The 22806-nt window shown below is 37.4% G+C and overlaps 1 protein-coding gene across 2 annotated transcripts in view; it reads right to left on the bottom strand.

The window, feature by feature from the left end:
* NLGN1 (neuroligin 1) overlaps positions 1-22806 on the bottom strand; it is a 302240-nt gene that overhangs the window by 176505 nt on the left and 102929 nt on the right. For both annotated transcript variants that reach the window (XM_062582366.1, XM_062582367.1), the window contains one exon: positions 17417-17569. In XM_062582366.1, the coding sequence (XP_062438350.1) occupies positions 17417-17569 (153 nt within the window). The remainder of the gene's footprint in view (positions 1-17416; positions 17570-22806) is intronic.

Genomic DNA, 22806 nt, shown 5'->3' with positions numbered 1-22806 from the left:
ATTCACACCTTTTTTTGCAGTACGCACAGAGGAATTAACGCTGTGTTGTTATTGCAAGACTAATTCTATGCTCTCATACAAATAACATTGCAAACATAATGATTACAAAAAATAATTTCTAATTTTCAGATAAGTGTCTGGTTTCTTCTCTTAAATACCAGCTAAACCAAAAAGTTATGGAATCAGTCACAATTTTTCCCATTAGAGAAACCTTACAGAGAGATAATCCTTGAAAAAGTCCCCCTCGAAATAGGTTTCCTGGTAAAGGTTTGCAGAAATCTATGTAGTCTGTTATGCATCGTTTATATTTTGCTGGTGCAGTCATGAGCTGGGCTCAGTATTCACCGAATAACCATTGGGTCTCAGTGGCATTGCTCTGTGTATTGAAAGTGCATTTTATGTTGCCCTACATGTTCTTCTTTGTCTGATAGATGTTGATACTCTTAAACTCTTAGGCCTTGATGTGGTAAACATATCCACACGCACGCAATTAATTGAGGTGAAACAAACTCGACCACTTACTGAGAAAAACATTCACGTACTTAAAATCTTGATGAATACTTTAGCTGTTGCCTTGAGCTAAAGAAAACTGCAGCAGTTCTAGGCAATGCCATTACTTCAGTAACATCTTCCATGCCTAAAATCTGCTTGAGGAAACATTTGATAATATATCTCATTTTATTTTTCCTAAAATTTTGCTGACTCTGTTCATTAAGGGATTTGAAACCAGGCATCGTATTGTAGTTTCAAAGTCTCACACACCAAAGGAAAATAATTTTTTACAAAAAATTACCATAGCCAGTGACATTCAGACTAGACATGGATTCATTTGAAACTCTGCTGAAAGACCAGCTAAATTAAAACATTTCAATAGGAAGAAGACTAATGATGTGCAAGTCAGAAAGTAATACAAGGAGTAAAGCAGAAAAATTGGAATAGAATGGATCAAAATGTAGCTGATTTGGTATAGAAGTAAAAAAGACCATTTTATAATAAAATAGTATTATTGTTACTGTTCCTTACATGGAAGACCATCCACTATGAAGGGCAACCCGATGATATCTGTACCTGGGTAGACTTCCAGGTAAATCCAGTAAGGCCTTTTAGTGTAATGGATCAGTAAAATACAGGATAGAAACTACAACAGGTCTGAATATTTCCAGAAAGGTCTGAAATATGAGAATTGCAAAAACAATGAACTTTAGTGCAAGGCAAATCAGGTGAAATAATTTGAGCCATCTGTAACTGCAGACACTTGAGTGGGCAGTGCATGCAGCCCGTCCGATTGCAGCTACTCCCAAGAACCTGCTTGTGCTGTAGATGTAGGGTGAAGAGTTAATATATCAGGACACATCTTAAATGCCTCAAATTGTCTCATAAAATTCTGTTCCACCTTTATCTGGAGCCAAATTAGTATGCTGCCTTGTGGCCACATTTAGATTACTCTTGCATTTGTGCCCTGTTAAAAAGGACTTGCCCTTCATGTTTGATTGGAAACTCAAATAACTGTTTTGTTTCCAAATCCTCTGAGATATCTCACTTTATAATGAATACAATGTCCAAAATGTGATTTATAAGCTGGCTTCCTCTCTAAAAGATCTTTTGGAACAAGCTGCAGTTGCACTGCAGTTCAGTAGTTCACTGCTACCTACAGCAGCACTGTGCAAATCCACTTTGAGGAGGCTGCAGTCCCATAGGGAACTATTCTTTTTTCCAGTATATTTGACATGTTCAGCTGTTAGTGCTCATTATGGTCATTATGAGCTATTACTGCTCATTACGCTGTTAGGCAGATGACACCTAGATTTACTGAACTAATGGTGATGGGGGTGGGAGAACCTTTCTTCTAGATGCACAAGTCATCAAAAGGGAGAGCTGCAAAATTTTTGAGATGAGAGAAAGAAGAGTATTGAGAGAAACATTATACTTTTAAACTCAAAACAGTGATATCAAATCAGGAAAATTTGGCATTATCTGTACACATCCCTGTTGCATTCAGGTACCTCTGTTTTTCTCTCTACTACGGCTCTAGAAGCTATATAACTCAGCTACTAAAACCAACAATGAATCTAAGCAAATTAGAAGAATAACTCAGATATTACTGTTCTATTTTCTCTCTGGCATCCCTCATGCAATGACATATTTCACTTTGGCAACTTATTTTACTGATACCATTCGAGATAGCTGGAGGCATTACAATTTAATTATTCTCTGAAACAAAAATAGAAATATTGGCATAGCTGGTTTCAGCAAATAATATTGAGCACTGTACAACAGCAGGGCTGTCTGGAAAAATGATTTCAAGTACGTATTTGATTTTACCATTTTCTATTAATGCAAATCATATACAAATTTATAGCCATTTAACATTTAATTTATAGTCATATAACATTTACCAGCAATAAGTAGCAAACAATGTTCATCCCATAAAAACATGCACCCCAGTAACCAACAGGTTAAATTGGTAGCACTTATCAAAATAGTCATTATTTTTCAAACATCATTATTTACATTCTAAAGCCTCAGATGAGTCATTTGAGGGGAAAAATTAAAAACCTGGCTACGACATTTGATTTAGTTTCACTTGGAATTAAGCTTCCTTATGTGAAGGGCAAGAAATTGAACACAACCGCCTAGAAAATAAATGGGTTATAATGCTGCATCTTAAGATTTCCCTCACACTACTCTTCCAGACGTAAGGACGCGGCTCACTGTGGCTTTCAGATCTACACTGCTCCTTTATTAACTTCCCGATGTGTCACACGGTTCAACGCAGCACTCAAACTCCTTGACACGAAATCCTTGAATCGCGTCTCCGAGGGCACTCTGCGCTGCAATAGCTTTAAGCATTATGCACTCGCTAGTGTAAGGTGCCGCGTGTAAGCCGGGGATCAAGGGAAAGAAAATGCCACTGCTACCTGCTATTCGGTGTAGAACAAGCAAGAAGCAAGTGATAATCATTCCCCTCATGGTTTCCGCTCTGCCGTGTGCAGACAGACAGCGAGGCCAATGCTCACTGCCTGAGAAACAAAACAAATGCAATCGAGATGAAAACGTACCAGGAGATGCGTTACGTTCATCTGCTTCTTGCACCCCAAATATTTGGGCTGGGCGTACGCGCAGCACAGGAAGGCTCAGAGCCGAAAACACAACCCACCTCTGCAATGAGCCAAAGGAGCAAGTCACTGATGAACTGGCCAGGTCCAACTAACAGAGGGATAACCAATATGCATGGCATTTATGGAGTCTAGAGATCGGTTTAGAAGTCAGGGTATTTGCAGAATTACCTCTTCTGCTGAGATTCCAAATGTAAAGGGCTCTAAAAAAATTTTTTCCAGATACATCAAGCCAAAACTGCTTGTTCACAACACTATGATACGACACGCCAGCTCAAACTTTACGGTATCAGTTCTTTTGTGCTGGCCAAATTTTCAGTGGTGGCAACGTCTGGGGAAAAATTAAGAAATAAATATGCATATCCCTCAACTTGTAACAGATTGAATTGGAATTCTCCTGTCAGTAACAACAGCTTGTTTCAGCTTTAGGTGAACATCACCATGACAGGAGCAATGTAGCATTTACATAAATATAAATAAATATACATTCTGTCTTTTAATTTGCTCATTTTCACTGGATGAATCCTGTGACTAGGTTTTTTGCTCTTGACTGGCCATTACCCGACAGTTACTCCTACACTGAAAATTATAACCCAGTTCTTTCCTTATGATCAAGATACTGTTTTTCAAGAATTATATTGCCAGATGTCATGAACGCAGTGGACAGTTATATCACATTACAAATATGGGGCTTGATCCAACACAATTAAAATTAATGAGCTTTTTATTGCCTGAGATTTGCTAGAATTAATGCCATAATTAAAAAAAATAGAGGCACACTTTTAAAATCAATCTGTGTATTTGTAATATATCTGCTCACAGTACTTGAAAATCTTACAGTTATCTTGTACATGGAAAAAATCTGTATGGCTGTAGTTTTCAACTGGAAAAAATTTGTTTCAAATTATATATATATACATTTTTAAAAAATATAGACCATTTTGAATGTTGTCCAGTAAAAGCTAGAAAGGCTTTATCAAAATAATCAAGAACAGGAAATTAATTTTGCTATAAGTGTCTTCAGAATTATTAATACTTGTTTTATAATCGACACCTAAAAGAAATATGGTCAAATTTGAAAGCACACTCTTTTCTGCACCAAAAGAAATTCAAAGTAGAAAAAAATATCTATTTTTTCAGCTTCCTTAAGAAAAAGCTTTCCTTATTTTCATCAGCGTGTTCCTCAAGGCTCAGATCCTATAAACATCTATTTTATATTAATTTTATACATGTAAGCAATCCAGCTGCAATCAGTAGAACTATTCATATTTTTAGCTAATCAGGAACAACAGAAGTAAAGAGAAGTTGTAAAATCACAAAAACTATTTTAGCAACTGAAGGCCAAGTACACATGAAGAAAAAAGTGTTAAACTCATTTTCAAATGGGTCTAGATTTTCTACTGTTCTCTTCCCATGTATCATGCTCCTGAGATATTCTTTCCTCTGTCCCAAATTGTCCCTTGGCTCACCAACATGAAACTATCACAGTGACACCGGCACATCTTCGGAGTGGCACCATGCAAGCAAGAGAAAGATTCGGGGTGAAGAGATCTTGAGAAGATCTCACTCGGGGGTTATCCCACCGAGGAGAAGGTGGAGGTTATCCACGCGGCCGGGATGGCAACAGCGAGCTGTACGTTGATGAGTGCCGAGCTGCACGTTGCACGGCGGCAGACGTCACATCTCACTGAGTCACCCGTGCTCCCCAACTCCTTTTGGCACTAGCAAGCCCAAAGCACAGGTACAAGCAAATAATCTACCTGCTACAACCAATGCATCGGTAACCAACATAATTTGGCTTTACTCTGGTCTGCAAGAAGCGTAGTAGAGCAGAGCTGTGATTTCTTCGTGGAAATAAAGAGTTCTCATTCATTTCCAGAAGCCTCCTGGCTTTTTTGCTTACCTGGCTTTTGCGGAGGACACCTTCCTACTGCCCTCTGCCCACGGTCTGGGTGACTTAGCAGAGGACATAAAGGGACTCTTAATCCTTTGCACAGGTGTGAAGTCCTAATCTGATCTGGTAGCAAAAAGTTACCTGTGCTTTGGAAGCATAAGTGGAACTAATAAAGTTAAAAAGAAGTGGGTATCTTTCCAAAGGGATGAACGTGTAGGAGAAAATGGATACTGTAGCAAAGGAGAACAGTGAGTTGCAACGTAATAAAGGTAATTTTATCTATTAAAAGCAGCATTGTTTTTCTTAATTATCATATAATCCTGAACTTCATTCCTGATTTTCAATAACCTCTTGTATTATTATAGGATTTTCAACATCTCATCAATGTCATTCAGTATTTGATATAAAGCCATTCTTAGAGGAACATGTTTTAATGCTTTGAAGAAAGTATTTCATGCGCACATGTTTTAATTGTACAAAATGATAAGACACTTATTTACATTTTCCCTTCCCCCGCTTTGGTATTTCCTCTCATGAGTTTTCCCTCTCGTGGCATAAAATAAGGAATTGTGAATTTTATGCTGCAGCAGACAACTGACTGTTTGCCGAGCTGAGTGCTAGCACTGACCCAGGTAGCACTGTTTTATAGTCTGAAGATCAAAGTGCAGCTTACCCATCAAAATCACATCCCAGCCTTTGTTTATTACTCTCTTAACCTTTCATCTGTACTTGATGTGCTTTACACAGCACTGAAAAACACAAATACAAGGAGTGTATTTGTCAGAAAGCCCTGTTTCGGTTCTTTGTTTCTTGACTTAACATAATATTACCAGGTTCCATGCTCTTCTTGACATTCTTCCCTCATTAAAACTACTGTTAGGTTCCTTCTGAAAAATGATTGACTTAAAACACAGCATAATTTTTCAGCTTAGTAGAAAAATATACTTCAGGGTGTTCATTTAATTCACCTTAGCAATATTTATATCAAAATGATGATAAATATTAATGAAAACACCCAATGAAATAATGAGGTTATGACTAGCATCGCTTTCTCTTTTTATGTCCTTTTAAAACTAACATTATTTTACAGAGTTGTTTTTTTTTTCCTTAAGGAAGTGAAAGAGATCAGATATATGTAAACACTCTCTCTCAATGGAAAATAAAACAAAACCACTTATCAGGTATATTCCTAGAGAGAAATCCCCAAAGATGTCTTGAAAACAGCCTTCAAAATTCTACAAGTTGTTAAGCACAGGACATTTAACCTACTTTTTGAACCCCTTCACTCCAAAGCATTTTGCTACTTACATTTACCAAGAAACCACTATTAAAAGTGCCTTCAATCTGCTTTATACATGTCAAATTCAGAAAGCTATTAGATGTAATTGGCAATTTATTTTTTCCCCCTTTTGCTGCTTTTAGTGCATGATCAGCTTCCAAAAAGTATGGTTTTAGATTTTCACTAATGTACCCTAAGTGATGTATTCACCCATCGCGTAGGCAGATTTTAGTTAAGAAATTGGTGTTCACCAACATGTGATTTTTCAATATGTGTCAAGAGATGTGAAAAACATGTGCTTAGGAATTGCAGAATTGTGCGGAAAAGGAAGCAGTGAGATGAGTGAAAAGATGTAGAGGAAACACCTGGGCATGATAAAAACAAGAGGAAAAAAGTAGTCCTTCACTCCTTTGGCACATCTTGCAGACAGTCTTTAGGATTTCCCAAAATCAGGAACAGCTCCCTTCTAGCAAATTCAAGTAGCAGCTGAAAAAAACCCAGCAGCTTAAGACTTCACAAGACAGAGCCTGTGACCACGTGATTCTTCATCTCCTCACATTTAATTTCTAGGTAATAATAGGCTAAGTGCGGGGTTCGCCAAAAGAGTCTGAAGGGCTTAGCATGCAGCGTGAAAAAGGTTCTCCACCTCTGCTTTGGACGTAAGTCACTGTACAGTTCACAGGAGAAAACAGACTCACTGCTGGACTGTCAGAGCTGTCAAACTCTATAGTGACAGCGAGCGAGGCAGTAATCCTTCCCGTGCCTCTGAGCCATAGTGCGTGTATGTCTGAAGCCTTAACAAGTCAAAATAGGTGATACATCTACTCATGTCAAAAAAGGAAGTACCATGGTTATTGCTCTGCAGAAAAACATCTTGTCTAACAGTACGTACAATGGGCTAATTCGTTTTCATCAGAGTCGAGTCCGTTGAGAGACCAGTTTACAAAGATAGTCAGGAGGCTGAAGATCAGGCAGGTGTCTAGGGAACAAATTGTCTGTCCCCTTAGGGAACAGGGAGGAAGGCATCTCTGGAGATCATGTATCTCAACCACTGCGGGGAAAGAAAGGTTCAGCTAGGTTGAACTAGGTTTCTCTTGACCTGCTGGGACTTGAATATCTCCAAGGACAGACTCCATAACCTGTTCAGGGCTTGACTACCCTCTCAGTATTTTTTTTTTCCTAACATTTAAATGGAATTTCCTGTATAATCAGTGTCCATTTTCTCATTATTTCCCTGGGTACCACTGAGAAGAGTCTGGTTCCCATGACCTTTTTGCACACCCTGATGGCAAGGTGACTGCAAGACACCCCACAGCGCTTGCTGATACAACCACGGAAGATCCACGCCCTTCCACAGCAGCCGGTGGGGGCCACATATGATACCCTAGGGGATCTCAGATGGTATTAGACCTGTGTGAACAACTGAACCACCCACCCAATACAGCACCTTGGTATAGTAGGTGCCTGACTCTCATGGCTTTAACTTTGAGTTTAGCTTCCAAACAGCTTCCAATCTATTCCAATAGATGTCTATTTGCATTTTTAGGTATCTTTTGTGAATACCCACAGTAAATACAGCTCCAAGGAGAAAACGAAAACAGAAAAACAAAGAAATCCCTTGTTCCCGAGATGTTTTCCCATAGAAACCGACAAGCAATGCCAGTTTTCTTAGTTTCCTGTGTAGATATCTTTTTTTGGAAAAAATCTTCCTCGTTCTATATAAACTTGAATTGAAACTCGTGAAAGCCAAAGCCTTTCATATGCTTGTTTTCATTGCTTCTGGCTTCCTGCATATTGCTTAGTTGGCAGAGAGAAGTTAAGAACCATGTTCTGAATATATTTCTGCTGGGTTCTGCAACTTTGTACGATGACTCTTAACAAGTAACTATTAGTGCACATTGATCGTCACAAGTAATTTTGTTTCTTTCAGAGTGAGATTGATTATCTTTACCTAACTCCTGCAGATCTCCAGGGACGATATACTGAGGAACCATAGAGAATGTGATGAAAGAAGCCTTTAAAGGACTCAAAAGTTTTAGCACCAAAAGACTGACTAAGCGCTTGTATAAATGAAAAGTGCATGGCTCATGACAAAAGCCTTCCTCTATAAAAGTCTGGGAAAGGAACTTTGTTTATCTGTTTCCATCATCTAAATGCCAGGATTCAATCATTGACAGAACATACACCTACCTGGGCACAATTTTCAAAATTGTTTTGTTGAGGGCTCTAAGAAAGTCTCACATACTGCTCGTACAATATTGAAAATTGTGCCAGAGTCATACTGGAACATTATGATGATTTCAATAGCGGTAGGTTACAAAGGTGCTTACAATAACTGGAATACAGGAGGCTGGTGGAGGAAATTCCCACCTTTTCTTGGAGCTATTGGTAGCTGAAACAAAACAGCCCTCTCCTTCACAGCCACTGCCCCAAGCAGTTCTCCTGTGGGCACCGTTACCACAGCTGCTTCTTCAGTACAACGTGCACATTAACTATTTGTGGTTGGTCTTAGTAAAAACAGATAAGGTTCTCCCAAGGGTGAGGACCTCCTAATGAGGTAATCCTCATGGGTAATGATGAATGCTTCTAACCACTCTGCAAGAGGGCCTGTCCTGCAAAAACCTGGAGCTAGAAGTGGTTTACAAGAAAGAATGATCTGCAGAAAGTCGAGAATAGGGAGGAGGGTTTTTTCCACGTCCTTACAATTATCCATACTGTCTCTGCCCCTCTGATGCAGCTTTAAAATAGTATGGCCAAGTAAGACTATTTGTTTGTGATATTTGGTGTAACTATTAAAAACATATTAAAACTGAGCTAATATTAAAAAAATAAATATTTACTAATTCTAGTTAATGTATTTTCAAAACTGTTGGTTCCACATCTACCGAATACACACCTTTTTGTAAACTGTTTGCACACAGTACTTTCCGAAGAAACTTGTTCACAACAGAAACATCTGCTGCCATGAATGAATTTGAACCAGAGATCAAAACACTCCCTATGAAATATTTATGAAAAGATACCAGCCCAAAACTATACAGAACTTTCAAAAGCTGCAAAACCTACATTATATGCATATGGAGAAAAAACAGAAATATATGCCTCATTTCAAAATTGTTTAAGAATACAGCCTAAAATTTCAAGTAGTGATCATCAGGAACATTTCAATCAGAGACAATTGCAAAGACAGAATTCAGGCACTAGTTCAAATGTTGAATTTTGTGGTTGCTAGAAAATACAGGTAGTATCATGTCGTCTATCAACAACATTTGCAAGTACAGCTGCAGCTGAAAAAAAACATATTAGAGAAGAACTATATTAGCAATTACCAAGAGAATTCTTCCTCTTTCCTTTACTATTAAAAAGGAAATGCACGAAATAATAAGTAAGTTTCCAATTTAAGTTTTCCTTTTAATATAATTTCAAGGAGCTAATGAGAAACAAAATCCTAGCTATCTGCATCCAAAGAACTATTAATTACGAAAGCAGAAGAAACTTTACAATAAAAGGGTTTGTAAACTTTTAACACACAGGGTATGCAAGCCCTTGAAGTGTTAAGAGAAAATTTTACGTTACCAGAAAGAAACGGTAAAAAGAAAGTTAATACTGTTATGATTGTGAACATTTCCATTTCAGTCTACCATAAATTATTCTTCTAGTTAAGGACTACATAAAAGGGAAAGGGAAATATTTAGCGAACTTTTTTTTCCAGAGAGGCGTGTAATAACAAAGTGAGTAATTATAATAGCATTAGGATGCTAAGGAGTGTATTTTACAGGGTCATTAATACGGTGCACGGGTAGCTGAAAGCACACGGCCTTCGGCCTCATGCCTCGCAACACACATGGGGCATGCATTAACGGCTCTAGAAAGAGCACCCTTCTGTGTCACAACGCTTTAATAAAGCCAAACAGAGGAAAACCATTTTCTGTTGAGCTAGAGTACTCAGCTAAAGCTGAAAGCAAAATTTTAGATCTGCTCTATAGTAGCCTTTGGGAATCAGTTATAGAAGCAAATAAACTGATGCACAAAGTATTTTGGCCACAAGGAGAGATGGAAACAAACTTCTTTTCGAAGAAACTATTTTGTCCATTTGTTTCGGGATGAAATTGGTGAGATGATATGAATTAACATATTCATTAACAAATTCATGGAACATTAGAACCTAAATATGGAAAATAGGTTAGGGATATGTTTGACTTTCCTTTTTTTGAAATGATTTGGATCCATATGGCACTATGCCTCTTTTCTGTATATTTTATAACCTGTATATTTATAATCTGTATATTTTGTATTTCTGTACTAAAGACTTCATTGTCACATAATGAACATCAAAATAACAAAGAGTCTTTTCAGGATACCTTTGGCAATGTAAAATCTCAGACTAATAGTAGTGAAAAATGTTCGAAAGATGAAAAAAAGGAATGAATATGAGAGATTTAATGAAATCAAACATTCCAAAGGTGATAGGAATATACAAACAAAATCATTTTTTAAAAATCAGTAGAATTCTTGAATGTGGAGCCAATCTCCGAGACCAAGGCTGCCTCACCCGTGTTCATTTTATCTCGTAAGAACCTTGACATACACAGAGTGAAAAACTACTGCAGCACAATGAAAAAATCCAATAAGTACAATTTCTGTCCTGCATCTCATTTTGAGCAACAATAAGCTTCTGCAACATGGGAAAGACCTTTTCAAATTCTTAGTACCTAAAGTAATTTTTTTTAGAAGTGTATTTAGCTTGCAACATGCACAACACAAAAGATACTCAAAATATTTCTGCAAAGATGTTGGTATCTATTATTTATTTGCTTGAATGCAATTTTCATACTTTGCTTAATAAGGGATGGCAACCAATACACATCATTTACTGTAGCCCTTCATAGGTTCTAGCCGTTTGTCATGTATTAATGTATTCCGACTCAATTTTCATGAAAATAGCATTTGTTTGCCAGTACATTGTGGGGTGTAAGATATCAGCATATCAAACACTTCAGTGTTTTATTTATTCTCAGTTGGAAAGTAATGCAAATTGCTACACTTTACTGCACAATTTTCTACATTGGCTGAATAAGGCAGACATTTGCACATGGATCACCCATTAAATAGAAGAAAAGATTTAGGATCCTCTCTTGCCTGTACTGCTGCCAAGAGACTTTTGGGCCCTTTAAATCTAGTGTTCATATTACTATCTTGAACTATTAAAAAGGACTGTTACAACCTGTAAAATATAGCTCTTGTTAAATTGATGCAGAAGTATCATGGGGCATTACATCAAAGAGAGACCATGTCAGTATCTAAGCTAGTACTTCTATAGGTATACGACTTTGCACATGAGAAAAAAAAACATAAAACTTGAGCAGTTCTATACATTTGAAATGTGTGAAAAAAGAAAAGAGAAAGCTGCGTTTGCAATGGAAATCACTGTCAAGTTACCTCATTTCTTCCAAAGCCTCGCAGTACACAGAAGTGCTTTATTTAAGTTTCAGTAAACATGGGACTGTTTTAACATATGTAACGAAACACAGTGAAGTGGAAAACCAAAAATGCACTATCTACTTGTCCTGCTCCTTCCATCAGGAGTGTCAAATGAATCTCCATCCGTGCCTTTGCAGGTGTTTAGCAGAGGTCAGAGAAGATAGAGCAGTGTAAAACTCCCGAGCGAAGCGTGCCCGGCCCCCCAAGACCACGGGCAGCAGCACATCTGGCCCAGATGCTGAGCTGTAGTGCATTTCTTCATGTCCTTCTGCCTTCGCTGTAAATCTGAATATCGGAAACTTGGAGGATTGCTTCAGTGTTGGAAACCCCCTTACTGATACACACATCACTTAAAGTCCTAATTCATCCCCACCTCTTGGCTTGTGGTAAGAACGTCCAACAGATGTCATCCAGGATAACAGGGCCAAACATTTTGTTTTGTTTTGTTTCACTAGACAGTAAGATGTCTATAATTTGTCTGCACTGAACATCTCTTTTCTGTCTTGCAAATAATATCAAGTTGAAGTTTATTATGCTCTCAAAGAGAAATCTGTTATTTGGCAAAACTGAAATATTTTTATTATATGATTAAATATTGATCAAGGAATTTATCTTACCCAAAGAAATTCCGCTTTACAGAAATGACACAAACTACTCTTATGTCAAAACAAATAGTTTTTAAGTTTGTTATTTGTTATTTTTCTGTTTACCAAAAAATAAGTCTAGTGACAAACACTGGGAAAAAAGGTATTTAAAATGTACCTGTACCAAGATAGAAACTTGTTCAGTGGTTAAAAAAAAAAGTTGTCTTTGTGCCCTAGAAAAGAGAGAAGCTGGTATATGTATCCATCTATCTAAACAGATGGATAATGTCAATTTGCTGTGCTAGAAAAAACACAAATAGAAAAGAAATGGTTCATTTTAAAAGTGCACTATATATTCAAGGTTCCCATTTCATAAATATCTTGCCTGCTGTGCACTGCAGTTGACCCTTTAAACGTACCCAGTCAACATCCTATTGTTTACTCTAAGTCCATTTTGTCATTTTGATGACACCGACTCCAGTGTGGCAGTCCTCCTGCCCGGCTCCGCCGCGCGTGTGCCTCCCTTTGGCTAGCACTGCCGCACTAAAAAGCCAGTAAAACGTCGCTAATTGCAGTGGGACGCAGATCCGAATGCTAATTCGCCTAACAGACCTATGAAATGAGGACACTAAATCTAGGTGAGCAGCGCTTGAGTCTCCTGTGAACTAGTGGTCCTGAGGTTACTTGCTATATTAAATAAGAGTTGTCTAATACATCTTTAGAATTGTAGATACCTGTAAATTAGACCTGGGAAGTACTTTGCCAGAGGTAATAGATAACTGCAGTGCTCCCTCTATCTTAACCTCTTGAATTTATCCAACATCAAGTTCACTTGGGGAGCTCCAGACAGAGAAACAGCGATACCCAAGGATAGGGTGGTCTTCAGATAGCACCTTCCAGATGCTTTCCCTACAGCATAACCTCAAAATGCTAAAATTTCATTCATCAACAACTTAATGTTTCTATATCTATAGGAGACTGGTTATGCAGCTGTCAAGGGTCCCCAAGAGTGTTTATGAATTATATTCCCTGCACGTTCTCCCAGTTCAGAAAGCTTAAATGAATGATTTCTGACTGCAGCATTTTGATGTGTTTTGCTATTAATTTCCCATCTTTACTTTCAATTTAATGTACTTTTAATTAAGCAATAATATATAATCTTATATTCATCTATCACTTTTATTCAAATATACTAGGAAATGGAGAATAGAAGAAAGCTCATCAGAGACCCTTTGGTGGAACAGCAAAGCCAGAATAAAATGCCACCTCCTGACAGGACCTTTAAGGTTTCATAAAAAGATAATGGATGTGCTTGTCACTGACACTAATGATCAAACATTTTTCCAGTTTTACTGGATATTAAATTGTGAACTATAAAAGAAAACGCCACAGTCTCAGCAACATAGGAAAAAAGAATCTTAGTATATTTTTTTTATCCCCTTTGATGTCTAAATAACTTAAACCTTCTTATGCCCTCGTTATTAAACTGAATAGTCACTATGACATTAACGGACGATGGTTAGCTCTATTAAAGGGAAGAGGCCTACTCTCACAAGGAAATACAACTCAACTCAAGGTTGCAGAATAAGGCATGATAAAATGATTAAGTGACACAGGACACTAATACAACAAAATATCTTTACGTAATTAACTAAAACTTTTTAAATCTACCATGAAGCAATTTTTGGAACAGCTATGTCTAATTACCTAGATGAGTTTAAAAGATATCCTCTGTTTAACACTTTCACTATAAAAAAAAAATTATAACTATCATGGCAAAACAAGGAGAGGAACAAGTCAAGAAAATATATCTGATGGGAAGAATACAAAATAAATAATTACCAAAATAAAGATCAGTCATTTTGACAAACCAGATCAACACTGAAAATTTCAGATCTAATTTGCAAGGACTGGGGGGGAAAAAAAAGTGATTCTATTCTATTCTACTTAGAAGTAGAAGCAAACAAAACAGGACAAGACAATACCTTCCAGTCAATTAGAGTGGAATTAGGCTCCTGATATGGGCAGCTACTCCAAAATCGTTCTGACTCATACATCATCATCTCTCATTCTCAGACATTTTTCAGACAAAGACAAAATTGTGCTAAGAAACTCTTGGTTTTTTTTCTTTTTGGTGTGCTTTAAGTGTAGTTTCTCCATACTTCATTTTTATCTTTGTTTTCCCTTTATCAAAAAGATTTCGCTTTTAAGTGGTTGCTAACATTTTAGCCAAGCATCTCCGTAAAACGTAGGTCCTCAACCGCAGCAAATCTAAAGGACAAAGAGTGTCTCAGCTCAGAATAAACAGAAAAACAACTTCCATTGCACTAAAAGCCTTTTACTATTGACTTAAAACAGCATTGCAAAGAATCTAACATTGTAGCACATCCTTGCTCCCCATCACTATTGGTCTGGATGAAAAAGTTTATCTAAAGTTGAAAAACAACTCTAAACATTTATTTAACTGGCCTCCTTGTTAAGAAATTTCACAGTGTGAATCTTGGTAAAACAGCAGCAAAGCTCCTAGGACATGCACAGATTGTCTATATTTAGATATATATCCACAGAGACGGACACAAGAAACCCAGAGCGACAAAGGTTGTAGGAAAGTGAGAAGATAAGCCTTAGTTTGTCCCTTACATCTTCTCATGTGTGAAAAAAAATCCCTGTGTTACATCTCCTGCACACTCAGGCGTTTTACGCAGCCGTGAAGTGAGATCTCGTCCTCCCACCGGCAATGGCCAGTGAAGCACAACCTCTCACCTTACGGGATGTGATTCAAGTAAAGGATGCTGACAATTTCTTGGCTACGCGTTTGCACAACCACAAGGCCTAATGTGACAGCAGAGGGTAATGTTCTGCTGTACGGGGCTCAACAACACTTTCAAAACAGCAAAAAGAAAAGTTGTGTCTACTATGATTATACAAAACTTGTGCTTTGAGGATACCATGCCTCTTACATCGTTATCCTAAGACCAGGAGACATAAAGTTGAAAGGCAGAAAAACAAAATGCAAAGTGTGCAAATTCTTGGGTTTGATTACTGGTGTACTTCTGCAGTGCCTATTTAGTGATAGCTCATCGTTATTTACTTAATGTATGACAGTGGCATTGTACCAAAATACACGAATGACTTAAAAAGCTGCATTTATTTTACTGAAAAAACTCTTGACAGCCTGATACAGGATTAGTTTGCAAAGTTCACTTGAAAGTAATTTCAGGAATTCATACCAACCACTGGATTCTGCAGTGAGTTTTAGAGGTATTACTATAATAGGTTCCACTCAAACAAAAATTAGTTCTTCGCCCCTTGAGGCTCTGTAAAGACCACACAGTCCAAAGGACCACAAAAGCACGAGTGCAAATGAAATGCTCCCAGGCTCAGGAGGACGTTGCTGGCTGGTTACCTCAGGGATCAGTGTTAAAACTACAAGTGAAAAAGCCATGGTCATCAACCACAGTGAATTAATTTTCATCTTTCAAGCAACTTGCACTTCCAAACACTGCAACTGCAAGCTCATGTAGGAATTAGCCTTAATAATTTACACAAATAAACAATGCTTTCAGATAATGGATACTGTATCACCGAACATAAAATATAAAATAAGTATTAAAGTTTAAAAAATAAAATATTGATTAGAGGCACATATTATTACCTGCTGCACTAACATGTGCTCAGGACTTGAGGTCACTGTATATATTAGAAGACAGGAGGAGGGAGAGAAGTGTACAAAATATCAGGATTGCTTTGCTGAAAGAAGTACATCACAAATGAAACTTCGAACTGGACCCCAGTGAAATAAAACTCCAGTAAAAAATAATTATGATTGCTCTGGAAATGATTCAGCCCCAGATAAAACACAACTACAATAGACTAAAATTCAAAATCTAAAGTCGAAATCCACTCCAATAAAAAGTCAAATACATTAAATTTTTAATAAAAACAAAACTGATGGATCCAAATTACCCAGATGAGCCAACCAGAACCAGTGAATTTGAGGATCATGCGATCTGAATTCAAAATGTATAGAAACAGAACACTGCTGAAATAAAATGACCATATATAAGAAAACCAAAATCCCAACCATTGCTAATGCCCACAAGTGGAAAACAAAACCTCCCGGTCTTCAGAACTGGCTCACTGCTGGGAGTGACAGCTGGTTCACCAAGCCCCTGCAGATGCTACAGGGAACGCCGTAATGGAGATACCTACGTCGGGCTGAATTCTGTAATATTCTAGCACTGAATTCCCGCTGTCACGAGTTTCAGCATGCAACATTTCAACAGAATGTGCAGAAGAAAACACAAACAAGTGTATCATTATCTCGAGAGCTGTCAAACATATCATAAATGCGACCACGCTGAACAAATAGCAGAAGTGTAATCTTTTTGGCAATACAAGCTACTAGAGAGATACCACACGAGTCTACCAACAACATCAGCATATGCTATTCGCCCAAACAAAGCCAGTGAAAGGTAACTCTTCATTCATGCTCTAAATTGGCCCAGGAAAGAAATATCAGATATTTAAATTATACCCATAACACTTTCTAAAACAATAACGAAACTCAAAACAGACAGGTAAAAACTACAACCCTAAATAATTAATTTTGTCATAACCTTCTTTGCTTTCTTGCAATATAGAAAATCATGATAATACAGAAAAACAATCTATTTCAACCAACATAAAAATCTATTATCTATGAGTTAACATTAAACCTAATTTACCTATCTATGAAATATGGCCTCACCATGTTATTCACAGAAAGAACCTCTCTGTCTCAACAGCTCAGCAATGGGAACAGCTGTTTCATATCACTAAATGCAGAGCAGAACAGCAGGTTCTTCCAGATAATACTCGCAATGCCTTTATATCTCATCCCCAGAATACAAACCTTCCATTTGACAAAACAGATTCATAAATCCAAGAAAACCCCCCAAAAAAAAAAAAAAAAAAAAAAAAAAAACCCAAAAAAACTCCACTAAAAATAAAAACATTCTCATGTGTAACATGAATTGCATTGCAGATAGCAGGGATTAATGGAAAGCTGAAAGCTTCTTACCAAGTACCCCAAGGCGATAGTTGACTGTGATGACTATCACATTCCCATAACTTGCTAGAACACTGCCATCATATAAATTTCCAGTGCCTTCCATGTAGGACCCTCCGTGAATATACACCATCACAGGCTTAGGTCCCCCACTGTCCCGAATGTCTGGAAAAAATATTAAGACACATTTTAACTTGAGAAAGTACCAAAAAGGATACATGCAATATTTTAATATATTTTTAGTAGGATTATTTTTCTTGAAGTGTTTCTCAAGCAACATTTATTAAATAAAGAAATGAGGGGGTTGGGCATCAGTGTCTTTTTGTGGCTTGTTTGTAACTGAAGTTCGTATTTTTGAAACACCTGATGGCCTCAAAAATGCAGAAAAAAAATTGAAATGGTAACATGATTGCTCAGATGCAATGGGTCAGCGGTCTGATTCTGTTCCTGCTGAATTCAACACAAAATAGCTACTAATGTCAGTGTGACCTCATCTAGGCAAAGCCTGAATGCTTCTGAAAGGCTCAGCCCATCTCTCTGTGCACACAGCTAAAGGCATTTCACTTAATTAAGCTAAATAATAAGATTTGTCCTCCTATGCAAGTTGCTGACATGCTCTTTGATCCAATATGATCACGACTTTACACAAAGGGTGGATAAATGACTTTGAGGCTGTTTAACACCTAGGCCTCAAAGGGGTATTGTTCTGTAACCAGGGTGGCCCGAAGTTTAAGGAGAGTAGGTGCTTCCTATTTTACTAAGTTGTGAGAGGGACTGTGTGCCTCTGTCTACCTGCAAAAATAACTGCCTGCAATGATGCTTCCAAATCCCTTCTCAGCATTATTCAAACAAATGGGGGGCAGTTTCAAAAAAAAAAAAAAAAAAAAAAACTGTTGAATGTGACGCTGAACTCAAGTATCTCTTAGCACCCATTTAAAAATCCCTCTAGAAGCTCCACTATGTTCTCAGACTACAAAATGAGACACATGACATCCTGTTTTTCGTAACTTTTTAGTAAAGACATGTATTTGTGCATCTCCCTAAATAGCCGGATTTGCAAATGGCTACATTTACTCTTGACAAAATATTGAATGTCTACGTTGAGTGCGAATGTGATTCACCAGTGCTCCACCAGAGCACAAGGCCTCCAAAAGTCCTCCCCAAGTAGCAGTCCCTCACAAAGCAACAGATAGTAAACTCGGGACTGCTGGGATAGCAAACGTTAACAGGTTCTTTGTGTTGGAGTGGAAAGAAATCAGCTAAGAGTTAATTTTAGACTTTTATTTTACATCTGGATTCATTTATATTTTGATCTAATTTACTAGGTATCCAACTACTTTCCACTGCTGACACAGCTGGGAACTGCACTGAGTATTCTGGTCTGAAGAAGATTTTTTTGTCAGTACAGCAGTATTCAGGTGACTTCCCTTGAATACCCACTTCAGTGTTTGAAAAGACCTCAGATATATTGTTTATGCCTTTGACTGGAGGACCCTTAGTTCAGCCGCTTTCAGGTAAGCTCTCTGCAACGGTGGTTGCAATATTTCTGAAGCCCTGTAAAGACAACTAGGTGAGGGCAGTTACATTAAAACCTTGCTTTTTGTGTTTGGTGAGAAAGAACAGCACCGATGGGTCTGCTCATAGAAAGGCAGCTGCTATTATTATTTTGATATTGATTCTATTTTGAAGAAAATGCCAGAACAGTCAGGATCAGAAATTGGATCTTCAATATTGGGAGTACTAGAACAATCATTTATTCAAAACCAAAAGGATGATGAAGGGTTGTGCATGAAATTGCTTGTATTGCTTTCCTCGCTCAAGCATACAGTAAGGGCTTTCCAACATGCAATTTCCAAGGTGTAAAGCTAAGAAGATTATTTATCTTCATTTTCTATAGGATAGACTTATGAGCTCCTGAGGTTTAAAATCTACACTGTGGCAAAAGTCTTTTCAAATTCACATAGTGTTTTCAGTGGATGGTTTGTTCATAGTCTATGCATCATTGGCTTTTTTTTTGGATACAAATATGGAAGCAATAATAAATTATTAATCTGAAATCACTGTGTGACTGTTCCCAGCAGAAATTGTACATAGTTAATTGTATGCTTGAAGGTAGCACAGGGGGAGACTGTCTCAGAATTCTTCTTTAATTAAAATTACATAGAATTACAGAGCACCAACTGTGAACAGTAATGAAATGTTGGTAGTACTGGCCTGTTTATCTGGAAAATAAGATTGGGATATTTAGAAAAGAATGAGTGTCTTTTATCTATCTGAGAAAAGAAGCACGCATTCATGAGTAAAATCTGACATATAAAGAAGTCATGCTCTGACTATGTTCTGTCTATATTATACTTTTGCTATTTCCCATTAATAATAGACTTGTCAGAATTATAGCCAGCTAAATAAAGATTATTTTTCAGCTCTTCCTTTGTGCCATGTCAGACCAGACGAGATGCAGTATGACTCTCCCCTATGCCGCTTTGCCAAAGGCATCAGCCTTAAGAGAAACCCCGGGTAGAGCAGAGAGGTGGTGCTTCTCTGTGGCACGGGCTGTAATCTACTCCCGGAGACCTCACTGAGGTTATTGCAGTCATGCAAAATTCAACTAAAGCTACTGTGACTTTGTGCTACGGATTATACAGAAGCTATGCAGATCTTCCTGTGAAGTGCAGCTTTATCTAGAAAAGAGAAAGAATAGAGATAGCTGCATTTTGAGGTCCAGTCTTACAGTCAGTGCTTTCATTATCAACAAAAACGATACACTAGGAATATTGGAAAGGTGCAGATACTCAGCTGGGAGAGGACTGTTTAACTATGGTGCGTGTTAATAACTAGAAATAAGATGATCCAATGAAGATAGCAAAAAAGTAGACCACAGCAAAAAACGACACCATAATCAAGGACTGTTTCCTACTTGAAAGACAGTAACTCTGTCATCCTTCTAAATTAAAATGGAGAAAGTGCTAGATAACGCTTTGTGAGGTGAAATACTGTACTGGTAAAAAAGTGACAGACAGATGTGTTTTTTCAAAACCATTTATTGGAGTTAAGTGTCAACTCCCAAAGAAAATAAATTAGATTTTGGCACTCAGCTCCTTCTAACTGCGTTTCAAAATCTGACCCTAAATTATTTGATAATTTGTTTCATTTTCAGCCTTCAGTCTGGTCTTGGTCCTTTGTGCTCATGTGCTGGAGTGGTCTCCCTAAACTGTAGTAACATTTTCTCACGCTGATGAATAGTTTATTCATCTAAGTAGCTCATGCTGAATAAGCCTGAAGAGCTGGGGCACAAATGCGACATTTCTGCCAATGTAGACTTACATACTGATTTATTGTATACTTACTTGATTATCTTTTATTAAGTGTGGTTTTACTTAAAAAAAAAAAAAAAGGCAGAAACGTGAGCAATTTCAAAGATATATGAATGGGATAGTGCTGTGCAAAATCCTTCTCAGATTCAACCCTCTCTGTTCTGTTTTATTCACACACAAGTTTTGAGTGCTGTGATTTGTTTGGCTTTAAATTGCTAGTTCATAACAGCTAAGTAGGCCTTACTGTATGGCAGATCTTATTTATGTGACACATACATGATCTTTCTTATTACAGTTTCCATCATCTCCTCTGTTCTGTACCTTTCTGATATTTGTTGCATCTGCTTTTTATGTCTCATCTTATTCACATTTCAGGCAATTTAGGAATAGGACTGTCTTTTATTCTACATTGGTTACAACACGCAACAGGGAACCAAGTTTGACTGTGACTACCAGCCACAATCGTCGTACGTAACAAAACATAATTATAGCTTCAGTCATCTCAAGCTGATGTGAATTCGCCATGTAACTTAACAAGTATAATTTGCAGGGAAGAACTAAAACACGTGAGGAAGAAAGCCTACCTAGAGACAACTTAGCACAAAAATATAATCAGTTTAGCACCAATGTTGTGAGCATTGCTTTTCCAAATAGCTTTTGATACTATAGAAAATTGTGATGTTTTGATGTAGAGTATTGACTCAGTTTTGTTTTTTGAACATGAAACATTACTGAAACAGTAGAAAACTTTTTAGATTGGTTACTCTCAAATGTGTGTGTTCCTTATATAGAACATTAGGTGGACCAAAGTGTAGATATTCCATAATCTTTCTTCCTAAAACATTTAAGTAGAGCATGGTAACAATCAATGCAGCTCTTTTAATGACTTAAGACTCTTTTTAAAGTATTTGACCTTTCAGTTCAAATCTCATATATGCACTGCTATTTTAATGTCAGTGCCCTTATCATGGCTAATATGTAGATTTCCATTAATGCCACATTTTTTAATATGCGATATAATGCCAGATGTCCTGAAACTACTGAAGTGCCTACTGAACTTCCATTGGAAGTAGCAGGGAAGTTTTGGGCAAGCTTCATTTATTTAAAATACATACTTTTTTTTTTTTTTTTTTTTTAAGTAAATACAATCAGCTGCAATCAAGTTTCAGCTAAACAGAATTATCTCCTTTTTTGCATCTGTCAAACCAATGGATCATTTTGTGCATTTTTGAACACCTGGCTGCCCTTGTCTGAGAGAAAGGGCTTTGAGATCCTGATGGAGAACTACATGGAAGTATATTATAAAATAATAAAATGCAAAGTGATGGAACTTTCTTTTACAGAAAAGCATCTGGAGCAGGTTTGAATTAGAGTGGGACCTCAACAGCCAAGGAGGCAGTAATTTTAGACTATTAAAATATGAACATAAGTCATATTCATGAATATGTCAGCAAAAGCTGACAGGCTCTTCACTGTATGAGCAATACCTGGTAGCAGTAGAAGTATAATGGAGCCCCAAAGAGGTGCTTAAATTAAATGTGTCAGAATTTGTATTATGAATGTTTTCAAGTGTTAACATCACTGTAAAAAATCATCACAATCTAAAGTTCTCAGTCTAAAGGGAAAATATAAACTGAAAAATTTAATGTGCAAATGAAATTGGAATTTGTACTGTTTGGGGGCTGGAAGCATAGACATAGTGAATGGGCAACAGCATGAACAGCAAACATGTGAATACATCTATGTGTATCAGTCAATGACTTTATCTTAAGTGGCAACAGTTGCATTACTCCAGCCCAGTTGGAACTCATTAGAGGCTATAATTAAGGCTGGAGCATGTGGTTGCCTTGCGAGGTAGACAAACACTTTCTGCTATTTACTGACCTCTGAAGTCCAAAAACGTACAGCTAGTGCCAAACTGAAAGACTGTTTCTCTCCCCATTTCTTACCATGACAGTTGAAAACAGATGAAATGCTAAAGTTAGCAATCTATTTTAATACTAATCAAGTGACAGGATTTTCCGGAGAAGATCGTCGGTTCTGAAATGTGCTTCTTTGCTTGCACCCACGGAGCTACAGTCTGTTAAA

This window comes from Rhea pennata, chromosome 9 (assembly GCF_028389875.1).
Source record: "Rhea pennata isolate bPtePen1 chromosome 9, bPtePen1.pri, whole genome shotgun sequence".
In the NCBI taxonomy this organism is placed as follows: Eukaryota; Metazoa; Chordata; class Aves; order Rheiformes; family Rheidae; genus Rhea; species Rhea pennata.
This window is presented reverse-complemented; position numbering and strand designations above follow the sequence as displayed.